Genomic DNA, 18,262 nt, shown 5'->3' with positions numbered 1-18,262 from the left:
AAAGGAACGTGCTGGATAGCAAATATCTCTTATAAGCTTCAATCCCCATAACCTTCTCCTTAGATAAAATATAATTCAAACCCCAATAGGTTTAACAAATTGGATTTTGTGCAGTGCATTCTTATAACTTTAATAACACAAGATTCCTTACCCACAATGGGGTTGATTTCTTGTTAGAATGAGGTAATAATAAGGTTGTGGGGTAATATCTGTAATTTTTTTTTTTACAAAAGCCAATACTGTTTTTTTTTTTTTTGTCTGTATTTTCTAATTAGATCAGGGGTTCGTAAACTGTAGATGTTGGTAGCAAAATACTTCAAAATTCCCTTCTGACAATCTCTCTATCAATCTGAGCTTTCTATCCCTGCCAGTGTCACAATTTGTGGCCCGCCTGGCAAGTTTGGGCCTGGGATACAAGCCCAACCAAGTGGCCCAGTAGTCAGACTGCCCAAAACCAAATACACTGTATACATACTTACGTACATCAGATACAAGAACCACTCACACAAGTACACATGCCAGATATATATAACATGCACACACAACATACATGCACCATAAACACATACCATGCATGTACCATATAAATCCACACACGTTATACATACACCATATACACACGTACAGTACATGCACCTTATTTTATATACCCACAACATAAATGCATGATATACATACACACCCTATAAATGCACACACATACCATAAACACACACACCATGCATATACCATATACACAGAATAGATGCACCATATACATACACATAAGTATGTGTAAGCGGAGGAGGGGAAAGAAGAAGGGAGGAGGAGGGGGGAAGGATGTGAGGTAAAGCAAGGGAAGAAGGGGGTGAGGAAAAGGGGGAGACGGGGGAAGGAAGAGAAGGAAGGGGAATAGAAGAATAATATATTCAAGGACTTGACAAAGCATTTTTTGCATACTTCAATCTACAGTATATCTAATGATGAACCATCAGACATGCAGAATGAGATTTGAACGCACTGGTTGTCATGAGAGAACAGACAATACATAGAATAACCGGGCCAGATTGAACAAGACTACGATATAATAAACTGAATGAGTTTATTTCCTATGAGCAGAACAGACAATACATCAAGCAAATAACACTACAGAAATATTTACACTTACTGGGTTGGACAAGGAGATATTCAGCCGAATAGCAGCTCCTTGGTTGTTATAGGTGACGACAAGCACAACAAGCACAGGAATAAGGCTGCAGCAGGCACCTTTTTAAAGCTAAGGGACCTGTTTTTTTTTTTGTAACTTGTCATTTTTATTGAAGTAATGTACAGGTACAAATCATAACGTGGCATAAACCCAATCAAGGGAAGTACATATGACATAGTCTTACAAATTAATACACTGTATGTAGGATGACGACAGGACAACAGAAGACGAGACTAACTTAGACAGCATCCATCTTCCTGGTTTTTAACATTAGCCTCATCCGATTGGCAATGAATTAACTTACACCTATTAAACATTGCCACATAACGTGGGAGACCTGACATCACCCTCCCCTGACAGCTCCAGACATGTGCAGTGGATATTTGAGTAGCCCTTAAAAAACAGGGGCCCAAATCCTTGGCACCAGCAGGCCTGACTGACGTGACATTGGACCAGCGAAGCTTTGTCTCATGGTGTCACTTCTGACAGGTGAAATGGTTATCACCTAGTTGTGAGACCTGGAATGCACATTCAAGGGGGGTGAGTCTTAGCCCATTTGATCAGCATATGGCCTCATTAACACATCAGAGGACTCATGTACAGTAACTCACACTGCCTTTCTGAATAAAAATATGGCATAAACTTACATGGGAAATCATACTTTCTATTGGTAAGAAGGGGTTAACAATCCCTGGGCCGCCTGCTATAGGTGGGATTTAACTTGTACCCAAATATCACCATTATAACATGTATACAACGAAAGTTATATTTTTTTCACTTTACCCATTGTCATGGATACAATACCATTTTCCCCCTCTCTCCATGTTAATACATAACATAGCAATTAATTCTGCTGAAGCGGGGAAATGCAGATCAACATACACAATATGGTTAACCCTTTCCCTCCCGACATAATTTATACACACATAGTAATGTAACACAGACTGCTGGGGAAATACATCTCAGACCTGGGATAATTCTGCTGAAGCAGGGGGATGCAGATCAACATATACACAGATCCCATTAACCCCTCATACCCTGATCATGACACTGGTATACAGGCATACCCTACATTAACGTACGCAATGGGACCGGAGCATGTATGTAAAGCGAAAATGTACTTAAAGTGAAGCACTACCTTTTCCCCACTTATCAATACATGTACTGTACTGCAATCGTTATATACGTGCATAACTGATGTAAATAACGCATTTGTAACAGTCTCTATAGTCTCCCTGCTTGTGCACAGCTCCGGTACAGGTAGGGAGCCGGTATTGCTGTTCAGGATGTGCTGACAGGCGCATGCGTGAACTGCCGTTTGCCTATTGGGCGATATGTACTTACTCGCGAGTGTACTTAAAGTGAGTGTACTTAAAGCGGGGTACGCCTGTATAAGGGTAATGTTGAGATGTGCAATCCATATTAAGAATGGTCTGGGCACCACCTATCCTAAAAGGCCCTTGCCAAGTCACTTGAGTGATGGCTTAAGTAATATTAACCCAAAAAGTGGCTTAAATTCCCCTCCACATTCATGCCTTCTGGGAAACGTGTTCTCAAAGTAAAAATCAAATAGGCTTCTCTGCGGTCCAATATATTGAGTTAGTTTCCACCACATTGATTCATAGTGATTTTCTCAATCCCCATGAAGGAAAAGTTATTTTTTGCTACCCTGACCGCATTCAAAGAAGTGTTTGGAAACTGGGTGGGAGAGGTAAATTTTTCTAATTAGTCTTAGGTGTTCCATCACTCTAACTTTCAGGGCTCTTGCAGTTCTTCCTATAAATCTCTTCTCACATTCACATGTCAAAAGGTCAATTACATATTCACTATTGCAGTTAATAGAACTGTTAATTGATAAGTTCTTGTGAGGAATGTGGGAAAAGAAACACGTGGAGGGTCTCATGAGTGGGCATACCTTACAGGCCCCACATTGATATGATCCTTTAGTCAAAAAGGTAGAAATCCTTTTAACTGGGGTACTCACTTCACTCAGTGCCACAAACGAGGCAATGGTTTTTTCCCGCCGGTACACGAATCTGGGTCCCAAATCTACATATTTGCATAAGTTGGGGTCCATTCGGTGTAAGTCCCAATATTTGTGTATTATGGTTTTGACTAGGTTACTACACCAATTGAATTGTGATATAAATAAGGGGACCACCTCCCTTTGCGAGTCACCCATTACTCTGTTCCCTCCGATGTTTTGCATTTGATGTTTTGGCACGAAAAACGTCATGCACTCAGATTTAAAAGAACTCAGTGAAGTTAGTTTTTTTGTTTTTTTCTCCTTGATAAAGTACTTTGGTGTATGAAATGTGTAGGAGAGCCGTGTACCTCCTTTTTAGTTATGTTTCCAATAAATTAATTTGATCTTTTTGACCCTACTCCCTTGGCTGTGCGCTGCTTTTTTTGGTTCTTACCTGGATTCTGTTACCAACGGCCGTCACGCCTCAATAAAACCTCCTGAAATGGGTGAGAGCATCCTTACATAGGAAATAGTGAGTAAACAAGTCTTGCTGAAGACACCCCGAATTATGTTTTAGAGGAGTGTGGATTCACCTCACCCACCTTTGGCCTCCAGGGGATACCTGTCTTATTGTTCAAGATTGTCTCACCTTTGCTTAAGACTGTATACATGTATTTATATATTTATCTCTGAAATTATCCACCCCATTATGAAGTTCTATGCTTATACTGCATATGCTTGATATCTCTTTTATTCTTATTTTTGATTCAGTTGTTTGAGCACCCAGATGCTATTTTTATCTCACCCCTCATCATCATCATATCTCCCCCAGACCCCCTCCTCATCAGATTTCCCCCAGTCCCCCTCATCATCATCAGATCTCCCCCAGTGCCTCTCATCATCATCATCATCATCATCATCATCATCATCATCATCAGATCTCCCTCAGTCCCCCCCTCATCATCATCAGATCTCCCCCAGTTCCCCTCATCATCATCAGATCTCCCACAGTCCCTCTCATCATCAGATTTACCCAGTCCCTCTCATCATCATCATCAGATCTCCCCCAGTCCCCCTCATCATCATCAGATCTCCCCCAGTCCCCCTCATCAGATCTGCCCCAGTCCCCATCATCAGATCTCCCTCCCCTCTCCTCCTCCATGCCTACCTGGTAATGGAGACAGGCGTGGGGAGATGGTATTCGGCGGCTGGCCCCCGATGTTAAAGGATAAGCCTGTAGAAGTATCAGCACTTGAGACAGAGGCAGAGCAGGACAGCACGAGGTGAGGTGCGTACTCTAGCAGCAGACACGGAAGTAAGAATAACTTTCGGGTCAGACGGCTAGAGAGCGCTCCTCCCCTGCCGTCATGCTTTGCTCGGGCTATAGCTACGCCCCCCTGCATGTGGCTACAAGTAAAAAGCTCCATGTTCACCAATCAATATGACACATACCTATGTGAGGCATATAGTCCTCCCTTCGACTCCCAATACTACAAGCCAGACACCTTCAAGATTGTGACGACTCAGGAGATTCCCTGTACCTCTCTCCCATCTCCTGTGACTCCCCCTGCCCATCTCCCATTGCCGCAGCGCGTTCCCCGTAGGTCCCGTGTACCCACACGTTCCCTGTGCCCCGGCTCTAACCCTCCCCGCTCCCTTGCTCCCGCGGTCACGGCATTACCTGTTCCTGTAGCGCCACAGGACCCGTTGCCTTCTCCTGGCACGGTGCCCGCGGCGCGGCGCTCTGCGTGCCTGGTGACACGTCCGGTGCGTGCACTCCCCCAATCCTCGGAGGGCACGCGCACACGCTCCGCCACGGCACACCCTGACTCACCTGTCTCCTCCGATATGCTGCTGTACGCCATCGCGCAGTCTAACGTCGCACGCATGTTCCCTTTTGTTGAACTCCGTCCGCCCCCTGCGGTCTTCCCTTGCTCCATGCGATCTCTTGCTGGGTTGCGACCAGTGCACGAGCACTCCCACCTTACAGAGGGTACACGCACAGGTTCCTCTTGTCCTGTTTCCCAGGTCTCCGCCTCCCAATCCCTTCAGGCCTTTCCCCTGTCCGCCCCTTCTGTCTCCTCCTCTTCTCTTCCTGTCCTATCCTTGTCTTCTCCCACTTCTCACTCTACTCCTCCCCTCTCTCCCATTGGTGCACCTTCCTTTATAATCCCTGTCTGTCCACTTCTTCCCCGCTCTGCATAGTTCCTGTTTCCCTGTGTGTACCTGACCTATGCTTTGCTCTCTCCGTGTACTCCCTGTATCCTGCTCCCGTGATTTATTGGATCTCCCTGGTTTTGACCCCTGCTCGTCCTGGACTACTCTGCTATCTGGTATCCCTGTGAACACTGCTACGCCCTCTACTACATTAACCTCTGGACTCCTGGATCTGGCACACGGACACTACTATTCTCTCGGACAATCCCCAGCGTTGCAAGTATATGCTAACAGCTCTTTCTACAGGCCCAGCAACGCTATACCACACTCCGGGCTTGCTCCCACTGCTGTGGGTGTGTGGTATTATACCGTTCCCACCTCGGTACTGGGGTCTAGCCAGGTCTGCAGGCATGCAGGCGTGACAGAGATCCTGCAGACAGCGGCAATGCCCTTTCAGACCCTGGGCAAAGTGCTTATATGTGGAGATATTAACACTAGAACAGGCAGAGAACAGGCAGAGAACAGGACTACATATCTACAGATAGAAATAGCTACATTTTTGGAAATAACACTTGGTGTTATAGCTTTTTGACACTCCAAAGAGACAGCAACAACAGCACCATAAATAATAATGGTAGAGGGCTTCTGAACCTGTGTTGCGGTCTTGGGCTGTACATTATCAATGGACGGACACCTCTATGCTTTGCAGCAGGGTAGTGGATTAGGCAATCACCGACATAAAGCCACAAGCCATCATTGCTTTCATAGTTACACCAGCATCCCCTCTATCAGACCACAATCAAATTCTGCTCTTTATTAAGAGACCAGACCAACCAAGCACAACACAAAAAAAAAACTTGAAAGCCACCTACAAATGAACAAAACAGAAATCTTGCAACATACACAGAAACAATCAACAGTCCAGAACAGCCCATTAACAGCCCAGAAGTCAGAAACCTACTCCAAATCTCACAGAACACGAACTACGAGAAGAACAAACATGGAGTAAACTTTGAAGTGGGAAATCTAAACAAAATATTCAACCTAATAGCAAAAAACCTGAAAGATAAATCAGCCCTAATACACCAATAACAAACCCCCAAATCAAAGAAAAATGGATTGATAATGAATGCAACACCCTTAGAAAAAGCCTACGAACAATGTCAAACCAAAAACGATATGTTTTTGTCAACATACAGTATGTTGTGTTGTTACTGGATCAAGGTTTTTTTTCTACTCACTATGACAGGGATATTAGTTTTTGACTGTTTGATCCCGTTTGCTCTTAATATGTTTGTTATTATTTTTTCTCTTTGCTTTTCCTTGTTATTAATTCCATGATCAATAAACTTTCTGTTATATATATATATATATATATATATATATATATATATATATATATATATATATATATCAACTGTAAATATTACTGTATGTTCATTTGCATGTCTTAGACAGGTCTGCAACCCTGTCTTTCCCCATTGTCACCCAGCATACAGCACTTCCACTGCAGCAAGGGATTCTGGGAAATGACATGCAAATGAGCACACAGTGTCACTTTTTGCCTCAATAACCATTTTTAACATGGTTCCCTATAGGCTTAAGCTTGCTGCATGGTCACAGCTTTGAGCACAGCCAGGGTTAATATTGCATATTTGCTTTCCTGTGGAGGGTTTTTGTCACTTTTTTCACTCACCATAACTTAACTCAGTATTATGGTTATATATATATATATATATATATATATATATATATATATATATATATATATATATATATATATATATATATATATATATATATATATATATTTATTTTTTTTGAGTTACAATATATATATATTATATATATATATATATATATATATATATATATATATTTATATATATATAGATTGCAATGAAGACTGGTATACAGAAAAGTTCAAGAGTTTATTAGTAACTATGTTAAGTATTCCATTACTAACAAATACAATAAAAACTATAACACAGAAAGTTGGTTTCCAAATTTAGCTGCAAATGTATTTTTTGCTATACACTATTTGAGCCGGTATTGTTATTTAGGCAGTAGAAAGGGGCAATGAAAACAAAACATATAACCGAGAATGTGCTTTCATTTTACGGCAGCTTAATTTTATACCTGCCAGATGAATGGCCACATAAAAATGTTTGCATTTCATACACTGTGTCTGGAAAGTTAGGTTACAAAACCAAGCTTCCGTGAAATAAATTAAATACTACAGCGGAAGATGTCCTACATTATTTTCTTTTACTGTAACCCCTTTGCTTTTCATTCTGAGCTATATTTCATGGATGAGAGCAGTGTAATGACATACAGTATCTGATGCAATTTATGCATGTTACTGAATTACTGTAATTAACAACTGTAGATAAAAATACTCAGAATTCTGCAATACCTACTGAGTCAAATCTAAACTTAGGATATGATAAACTTGCAGAATGCACGGGAATTTTTTGGCGTGGTTTTGTCAAGCACCACTAAACACTTCCCTTGAGGTTTTCAATCAAGTCTTACTTCTATGAATAGGTACTTTCGCTTAAAATGCAGACAGTACACTAAATTATCTCGAATGTAATTAAAAGTTTCTAAAATATTTTTCAATCTGAAACACGATTGTGAACGTTGACATTCCTCCTTCAGACTATTTTCATAATCATTTTACTTTAAAATAAAGAAGAAAAAAGTACAAAGTCCTTATTCACAAATTGACAGTATCAAAACAAAGTGTGGCAAAACCATTCAAAAGAATGGACTTAACATATGTTATACAGTTACCTTTGTAATGACCTCTACTGTATCTGATTGTATTTTTATATTATACCACAAGTTATAATACGTTCCTATGCCATCTGCATAACCTACAGTAGCTAGCTATATGTAAATCGCTGTATACTGATTGCCCAACCTGCTCAGTTAATAATAATTTAATACCAATTATAGCTGGCTGATTATAGCTGCAGTGTGTTTGAACAAAATATCATGTAATCCTTATGTAGTAAAACGACAAGTTCTTATTTTTGATGTTTACTTTCGGTATTAACCGTGATAATATAGACCACACCCACAATAAAATGAATAATAAACCATTTTGAAGATTATATATTAATTTTAGATAATTCTCAAAGTTATCATTTGTATTCCAAAACACAACGTACTTCAGTTTGAGAATACCTTGTGATGACAAAATGATCATTAATACAATTAAAATGTAGGTGTGATCTAATATGAACAAATACTCCTATCAATTGCAATCTGAATTTAATGTAATTAGCCATAAATAACTAACTTTGAATTCTAGCCTCTATTTGTTCATAATCAATGCAAAGAATGTATTTATTTATAACTAGAGATGTGTGAATCCGCCCAAATTAGTTTCCTGGATTTTCTAGCATTTTCTCCCGAAAATCCGTTTTGCTGTGTGAAATCAGCAAATGGATTTGGTTGGTTTTAATCCGCATGAATTCCTCAAAAACCACCATTGGCTACAACCTGTGGACGGATTTGTAGAATCCAATGCGCGGATTCAGCAATCCGTTGGTGGATTCTACTGAATCCGCAGGTTTGGATTCTACAAATCCATCAACAGGTTGCGGAATCCGCGGCATGTATTGGTAATGATAATAAAATATCCGCAAAATAAAAATGACTGACCAGAGGAATCAGCCGTTCCGCTGTGGATCTAAAATTCACCCTCACAATTTACCCATCTCTATTTATTTGTGCTCTTATCCAGGGCACAGTACATTTGTTAGTAAAACAATGGTGGTGTTATATATGGAACATTTCATGTGATGGGCATAGAGTAATTGTTAATGTGTCTTTTTGGTGGGCAGGGGTGGGACAATTATGGTCAGGTTATGAGTTAGATGAATTGAGAGCTTGCTTGGTTGGTGGGCAGGGGTGGGAACATTATGGTTGGGCTATAGTTTAGGTGCATTGTAAGCTTGTCTGCTTGGTGGGCAGGGGTGGGACCATTATGGTCAGGCTATGGGCTAGGTGCATTGTGAGCTTGCTTGGTTGGTTGGCAGGGGTGGAAACTCTATGTTCAGGCTATTGGTTAGGTGCATTGAGAGCTTGCTTGGATGGTGGGCAGGGGTTGGGATCAGTTCTCTGGATTTAGTCTCACTTTAACATCATTGTTGCACATGGATAATAGTAAGAGAAACAAAATGATAGTGATAAAGTTGCAACCTCTAACTCAGTTAACATAATGTGAACTGAACAAGGTTTTAAGAGAGTGGGGTGGAAACATATATCTTTAAGATCAGGGGACCCGGTAATTCCAGATATATTTTCAATTTATTCCTGGTTAAAAAAAAAACCATTCCAAGATATCCACCAAAGTCACCCAATACCTGCAACATTATATTGACTTTAATGGGAGTTAATGCCTGATTCGGGACTTTAACCCGTACTGACGCTTAATGAATCTGCCCCATAATGATTCCCCCAGACAAGATTTCAACTCAAGGTGATTAACAAGTAAGTAACACAGAGTCTAGCGGTATTAGAGCTAAACATAGCATTGTTCAACCGTGAAAGAATCCCTGGTACAGAATCTGTTAAAACACTTGTTTAAAAAAATACCAAATAGCATGCACTGCTGCTTTAATGTGTGTTAGGCCGAGTCCATGCTCCCTGCTTGCTCGCTGAGGCGCGCTGAGGCTCAGGGAAAGTGGGTGCTTTCCCTGGCCTTGCGGTTGCATACCGCACGCGCTCTCAGCAGGCCGTCAGGGGGCGGGCCGGGGGCGGGCCAGTGACGTCACGGAGCTGGTTCACCCTCATTGGGCGAACCGCTCACGTGACCGGCCTGTCTCGCCGGCAAGCGGGGGAATTTTAAATTCCCCTAAGACCTGCTCTTCCGCAAGCGCGCGGAAGAGCAGGTGAGCCCCTACTAAAGCCGCTCTAATTGCGGTTGTAGGGGCTCAGTGCTGAGCGGGAGCGCGGGTCAGCACGCTTCCGCAAGCAAGCAGCAAACATGGCCGAGGCCTTATGCATTGGCAACAGACTCTTGATACTGCAATTTAAAGGTTTTCAATGTGGCAGTAAAAGTCATACATTTCATAATTTTTTTTTAAAAAAAAGCATTACATACTGTAGCTACTGTATCGCAAATAAAGTCATAAGTATATTTATTAGGTCAGCCCAGTTCTAACAATTTTGCACAGTACTTACAGGTTGAAGGAGGTAGATAAGAGAAGAGTCTTGAATCACAGTCACTGGCAAAGACGTAATATTAACTGCATGGTAGAGAGTTTCCACTGAAGCCATAATCTGGTCAAAGCGTCCCCCGAGTCCACCCAACACTACTATGGAATCCATCTAAAATAGAAACAGGAAAGAGACAGGGGCTTATTCTAGTAGCTCTAAAGTTGTCATTGCCAATCCTGGTGGTTTCGCATGTACAGAAGTAGAGGACATTTATTATAATTGTGTCCTTTCCATAATCAAATCTTTCTCATATATGTACACTTCTAGGGAAAACGAAGTGTTATCAAATAGCGCTTAAATCTAATTAGTGACAATCCTATGAATAAGGATGCTGCAAATATTAGTTAGTATAAAAATTAATATTAATGTGGCATAAGAGATTAATATACCCAATAACCTTATAAGTGCTTAATGGTGCCTAATACATCAACTCAATAGTGATTCAGTGCATATGAATAAAATTAAGATACAAACAACTTAATCAGATGCTGCACAACCTTTGATGAGGATTGTCTCTCTCTCATGTGAAAGTTGTGAACAGAAAACATTTATGGTTGTGGTGAACAGGTGGGGGTAGAAAGAAAAATAAGGGAACTTTCCCCATCCGGGAACTTGGATAACAACAGAAAAAAACACCAAAAGAAAAATTAAACTGTAGAGGAAGATGAGTGTAACCAGCCACTCATCCCAGTTTTGCATCCAGACCCTACCCGGACTGGCGGGCATATGGCCTTACTGGGGGCGACTTGTCGTCGGGCATACAGGGCTTCTATCAACCCCACACTCCCCGCCTTCCTCTATTCCGAGTCCCCTGATCGCATCTTCATCCGAGCCATTGCCAGGGCCCATAAACAGCACGGTCACCATTTTTAATCCACTGATCAGCAGACCAGCATCCAGTATATAGACGGTAGTCTCCAAATCGCTGATGAAACGGTCCCTACAAAGGGTGTAAGGAATAAAAAGGGGGAAAACATGGGGAGAAAAAGCAGAGGGGAAGCAAACATAACTATAGATCTGGCGAAGGCTTCTCACAGTCGTCGTAGGTAGATGGACTGCCGATTAGAGAAAACAGCCGTGGACTCCAATGAAGTCTTCCAAGGTTCTAGAGAACCGCATTTGGGTGACTCGATAAGAGTCCCTCAAATACACAGTCGGCCCTAACTAAATCTTTTATCTCCGGGCAACCGCACCCTCAGCCGATCGATCGTCATCGGTGTTCAATTGAACCTCTGTTTCTGCAACCTTTTATAATCCTTTCCTTGGTTGCATATTGGTGGAGTCTTAGGACCACATCTCTGCGTCTTTTGGGGTCATCAAATCTCAGTCTCAAGGCTCTATGACCTCTATCCATCAAAAGATCGCCATCTTGTAGCTGGGGGTCAATTTACATACAGTCTCTTAAGATATTGCTGGAGGGCTTCCGTTATCATTGAGTGCAGGTCATTGGAGAACAATTACTGCACCCAATCTCTAACATGGGAACATTCATAAACCAAGCCCCCCATCTAGTTGGCACATGCGTACTTCTGGCCCTGGGGGTCTCATTTCTTTAGCCCCACACAAAAGTCAGGGCGCCTACATGTCTACCAGACCCGGATCTGGTCAGGAAACCCTTTGTCTGTAGGTGTGAATTATAGCACTTACAGACCACTCAAGCCCTGCGTTTCTCCGCCCTAATGTATACAGCCAAAGTGGCTGAGCCTTTGATCAGGAGGTCTGTTGTAGACAATGGGTCACCCCCCTGAGCATTTACATTAACCAGATTCAGAAACCTTCGCGGGCTTTTATCCCCGCTTCGAAATACAATATAGTTTTTAATATCAAGACATATTAAAATAATCCATTTGGTTGGGCCGAGCGGGCTGAAACTTGCCAGTCCCTCATGCTGGAGGTGACTCTCCATGGTGGCCAAGTTTCAGCTCGCTGTGACCATATGGGCCGGAGATACACAAATACAGTTTAAAACCCTTATTACTTTAATGCAGGATTCTCCGCTCTAAAAATAAATCTCTGCTTTTCACTCTCCCGATGAAATCAACAGGCTCCGCCGCTCTGGGCTTTCAATGGAGCAACTCCGCCATTGAAGTCAATGGACTCCGCCCCTATAGTCTTTCAATGGGGCAACTCCGCCATTGAAGTATATAGGGAAACCACAATTCTTTACATTTGCCCATACTTCGTCTGGTTGGTCGGAGAGGGCTGGAAATGGCCATGCAGTCATGCCGGAACAGTGACTACATGCGACCCAAATCCCAGCCCTCTGGTCCTCCCAGAACCGGAAATATGGGCTTACACATTTTACCCTTTCGGACTGAGCCGTTATCTCGCGCTGCTCTTCCCTTCGCTATTGGAGTCAATGGCGCGACCCTCTTGGCGAGGGGTCCTTAACCCTTGGACCCGGTGGTGGTCGAGTGTGGGGTTTCCTAGTATCTAGGGGCAAAAATAATTTTATTCCTGGGTGCCCTAGAACCTAAGTTTCCCACGCCAATTGTGTTTGACCTTGAACTAGTGTGATAAAAGCTCTTTTTCAGATATTGTATCTGCTTCTGCGGTCTGCGGTTTGGATGGCTGCCAACCGTTCCTGGAGGTCGGCTTCGAGGAATCCCCATTGAAATGAATGGCTCCATTGACTTACAATGGGGAACCGCCGCTCCTCCCCTCGGGCGCCACCTGCTGGTCTTCTATGGAAACGGGCCCAAACCACCGGATTCACCAGAGGATTGAATGGAGCTGCAATGGCGACCTATGGGAAACTGCAAAATGGAGCCTGAAAAGGCGGGAACATTAAACACGGGGCTATAATCACTTCCTAACTATTAACCCTTCTCCTCCCGAACGGATCCCAGTGTGTGTGTTGGTACAGACACTGGAATGGTGACAATAAATTATTACAGGAGAATGCACATTTGGATGTTGCAGCAAGGTAAAACCACATTCCTGGACCGCAGTCCAGTTAACCCCTTGACTCCCTGGTGAGGTCAGGGGGTGGCCATATGGGGTGCAACCCCTTTAATACCAGGCCAATCCCCCTCTTCCTCTACAACGCGCTCCCGTGCGCTCAGCTCGACAGCACCCTCTTTGATTTTCATTCTGTCTGCTGCCGCTGGCTGCCCGTGGCTGTAGCGGGATTGATCTGGGGTCCCCGGTTTCTGGATTTTCTTCTGGGACATCCCAGCTTGTTCCCCCTACTGGTAATATGTCCCTCGGAACCGAGGTAGCATTGGAGATTAAACAGCATCTTAGAAAGTGAGTCTATAGATGTTTAAAATTGAAAAAAGACTGGATATTGACTCAGCAGAAACAGAAACAAGAAGAAAGGACCTGGCTCCTAGGAAGAGATTGTCAAAGTATTAATACATAAAAAAGTGGATGTCTGCAAAATTTTATATGACAACGTAAAAAAAATATTTTTTTCCCGCAAAGTATTAGATGTTGAAGTAAAGCTGCATTAAATGTCTGTCCGTCGGTGACAGCCATAAAACAAGTTGTTCTACTGCTGGCGTGAAGAGGAAGAAAACTATGAGGAATTTAAAAGGGAGATTAAAAAGCTTCATGGCCTGCTCAGAACAATGAATTTCTGTGGTCTAACAGTTTGATGCTCTAATATAAAGAAAAGGGGCCCCTTACAGGCTCGAGAGGGAAAAAAATGGATCAGATCTAAGTAAAAACAAATGACCTGACAAAAGCAATAATAGAGAAGTACATTTTAATAAGACTGTAAAATATAACCCCAGTGAGTGGAGAAAAGTACAACGAGCGACCGGAGAATACAACTCTGAAGTTTTATATCCCTTACTTGCAAATAACAGTGATGGAAAAAACAAAGAGTGTGTCTTCTTCTTGACAGCTTGTATAAAATATCCTGTTGGGATTCCCAGTGCTAAATCATTTTAAATGTCAATACATGACTAATGAATCATGGCTAAATGAAGTCAGAATTAACACAGAAGGAATAATGGCTGTGTTTTCTGAAGGGACATTGCAGAGAAATGGCTGCTGTACTGGTTTGAATTGTCAGACTAAAATGAACTTAAAATGTTAAATCAACATTGCATGTTTGTTTTATTAAAGTTGAAATCACACAGGGTTTTATATCTAGAAAGCGCACTGAGATACAACATTGACACATTGTTGTTACTTTTTAATCATTTCAAATGAACAAGTCTTGTGGATATGGGTCTTTGGTTTTCATACAGTATACAGATGTTGCTAACGTTACTGCATCCGTTATCATACAATAACAGGTTTCCACTGGTGCAAGTTGTAATGCAACGGAGACACAAAATTTTGCGATTTAATGCCTTATCACACAAAACCGGGGGCAATAACATTAACTACGTTTGTACTTTGATTAAGGAGATCACCTGGAGTCTCAAAAACTATCCTTAGTTGTGGGGATAAGGCTAAAGCCCATTGCTACTTCTATTCTATACCTTCTGCAGTTCCCTGTGCCTGTGAATGCATGTGAGCAGCAAATTACAATTGTGATAGAGGTAATTGTTAACACACATGAAAGTGCATAACTGTCTGAGTGAGAGCTGATCCCATTCTTTGTAGAGGTTATTCATTACACTGTAATTGTGTCTTGACAGATTGGTGGCACTTGTTTCTAGGAGAAATGTATTAAATACAATGTTTATGTTCATTGAGATGCACCTCCCTGTGAAAAAGATGAAAATGTGAGGAATGTGCCCTTTTTGGTTCTAAAAAATGCTCATATTTTGGTTTTGCCAAAACTCAATTGTTTGGGGTATGGACTTTTTTTCATCTGAAGGATAATAAAAAATAAAAAAAATTATCACATTTTGGTCACTTTTTATTTGAAACAAAAGTGGTGCAGTTGTGGAGCAAAAAACTGCACCAGGTGTATTAAAGAAAACAAATCTCATCTAAAATCCTATTGATTTTATCTTTGATACACCTGGAGTAATATTTTTGCCCTAAAATTGGCCCATTTTTGCTTTAATATATATGCACCTTTGATTAAAAAAAAATATATATATTGTCACGCCTGTATGCCCGCAGACCTGGCAAGACCCCATTACTGAGGTGGGAACGGTATTACCACACACCCACAGCAGTGGGGGCAAGCCCGGAGTGTGGTATGGCGTTGCTGGGCCTGTAGAAAAATAGTATATTATACTTGCAACGTCCTTGATGGTAAATGTAAGAATGGTCGTGTCCGTGCGCCAAAGTCCAGGGGTTACAGAAAGCAGAGTAGTCAAAGTTCGTAAGCCAAGTCCAAGGGTTCCAGAGGTCAGCAAGCTAGAGTTCGTAGCAAGGTTCAAGGGGTACAGAGAGTAGGGTAGTCCAGGACGAGCAGGGGTTAAAGCCAGGGAAACCCAAAGATACACAGGAGCAGGTCCAGGCAGGAACACAGAGAGAGCAAAGCATAGGACTGCACACACAGGGATAACAGGAACTATGCAGAGCGATGATAGAGAGGGCAGACAGGGATTATAAAGGAGGGAACACCAATGGGAGAGAGAGGAGGAGCAGAGAGGGAAGTGGGAGAAAACAGGGATAGGTCAGGAGGAGAGAATGAGGAGACAGAGGGGTCAGACAGAGAGATAGCTTGCAGGGTATGGGAGGAGGAGTCAAGAGATGGACAGGCCTTAGAAGAGGAGCGTGTGCGCGCGCCCTCTGTAAGCTGAGAGTGCACGCGCACAGGCTGCGTCACGAGACGCGCGGAGCGCCGCGGGCATACCAGCAGAGGGAAACAGAGGAATGGAGGGGACCGCCACCGGAGGTGAGAGAATGGCAGAGGGCACTGAGGAGGTCTGGGAGCGGGGAGCGTTGCCGCAGAGGCTCGGGGACCGCGCGGGTGCGCGAGACTTGTGGGGCGTGCGTTGAGGCAAAGGGACAGCATCAGAGGTAGCCGGAGCGGGGCAGGAGTGGGTACTGCTGCGGCCGAGTTTATTCGAGCATTTGCCCGTTCTCGGCCGCAGCAGTAACCTGGCGCGCGCCGGAGGGTGCCGGGCGCGCACCAAAGCAGCGGAAGAGCGCCCTCCGATCGGGGCGCTCTCCCTACCGCTGCCGGGTCCGCCGGGTCCCCCGGAACCCCCTGCCGCCGTCCCGCGATCGCGGGACACCAGGGCTCCCTCGGGGAGCCCTGGACATGCGTGCAGGGGGCGCTGACACCCGATGACGCGTGACCGCGCGCACGCCGAGGGAGTGGGGCTAGCAAGCCGGGGCATCCCCCGGCTTGCGGAACTAGCCCTGCTAGGATAAAGTGTGTCGGTAGTGTAAGCGCAGGGAGGTTGGCCAGGGAAGAGACAGAGGGAGTGAAAAAAGGGGAAGGAATCCCCTGAACCGTCACATATATATACAGCTCAACTCCGTTATAACGCGATCCGTTACAACGCGAATCCGCTTATAACGCGATACAAGCGTGGCTCCCAATGTTCGTATATAGGAATACTTTACAACACGATAATTGGTATCTTAAATACTTTATTGTACAATGCATACATTTGTACATTATTTCTAACGCGATCCGCTTATAACGCGATGTGATTCTTTGGACCCCAAGCACAGTATTATAATGGGGTTGAGCTGTATATACATATATACAGCTGTATATAGTATACAGTATATATATATATATATATATATATATATATATATATATATATATATATATATATATATTAACTTTTTTATATCTAGAAAGCACACTGAGATACAATATTGACACATTTTTGTACCTCCGCCCCTCCCACAAAAAATCATGCAAAAAAAAATAAAAAATCAGTGATTCAAAGACAGGGACATTACTAATTAACTTGACCTTCTCGGAAGTGAAATTATTAACAAACTAATATCAGTTAAAGGTAAACAAGCTTTGTATTGTTACAACACAATTTATTATAATAGCACCAAACCAATTAAAATCGAACAAGACTAGGGAAGGTAGAAAAACAGACCCCTGAGGTAGAACCACTTAAGGGGCAATCCCTCACAGGAGGAAAGAGAACTAAGGGCAGTGGGGTGTTTAATACAGTAGGTTAAATGTATCTTGACATCTTTTACAGAACGCGTGGACAAGTACAAATATATAAAAATAATGTATACACTTAATTTTTTCAGGGGAACCAATGTTTTTTTCTACATTTTTTCTAAAGGTCCATATGGTGCAAAGCTATTATGAAAGCACCAAACTATTTGCGAAGAACATTTTCATAATTTCATTGATGACGTTCTTCCAGAAGGATAAGATTCAGACCATTGTAAAAAAGCTCTTGAACCCCCCCCCCCCCAATGACTAAAATAATGCAAGATAATTTGTACAGTAGTTCAATCTATTAAATACTGCTGCCATGTCAGATACCATTTAAATTGTGAGGAATACTTCTCAGGACTCTTCCATATACAAATATTGATTATACAAAAGAGTAGAGTGCTTAGCTTTGTATTCTGAGACTAATAGCCACGTTACTATTGAGCTATGAAACCAGTTGTTCATAACTAATTACTCTCAGATTTTGAAACACAAAATGTAAAGGGGGAGATTAGGCAAAATTATCTATTTTAATGGCATCAGCTAAATATTTGCCGACGTAGAAAAATAATAAAATAAATGTTTAAGGGATAAATATAACTAAACTTCAGATAAAGTGAAAAAAGTGCACCACTATACCTATCATCGGGCTGCTTCTCTGATGTACAGTAGGTACAACTTGTTAACAAGGGAAATGATATGCACTATTAACACTTCT

At 42.5% G+C, this 18,262-nt stretch overlaps 1 protein-coding gene across 5 annotated transcripts in view; it reads right to left on the bottom strand.

The window, feature by feature from the left end:
• Positions 1 to 18,262, bottom strand: part of TPK1 (thiamin pyrophosphokinase 1) — a 519,153-nt gene that overhangs the window by 254,534 nt on the left and 246,357 nt on the right. For 4 of the 5 annotated variants that reach the window (XM_075586749.1, XM_075586752.1, XM_075586751.1 and 1 more), the window contains one exon: positions 10,506 to 10,652. The exons of the other annotated variant lie outside the window; for it this stretch is intronic. In XM_075586749.1, the coding sequence (XP_075442864.1) occupies positions 10,506 to 10,652 (147 nt within the window). The remainder of the gene's footprint in view (positions 1 to 10,505; positions 10,653 to 18,262) is intronic. 5 annotated transcript variants of the gene reach the window in all.

This window comes from Ascaphus truei, chromosome 2 (genome assembly GCF_040206685.1).
Source record: "Ascaphus truei isolate aAscTru1 chromosome 2, aAscTru1.hap1, whole genome shotgun sequence".
In the NCBI taxonomy this organism is placed as follows: domain Eukaryota; kingdom Metazoa; phylum Chordata; class Amphibia; order Anura; family Ascaphidae; genus Ascaphus; species Ascaphus truei.
This window is presented reverse-complemented; position numbering and strand designations above follow the sequence as displayed.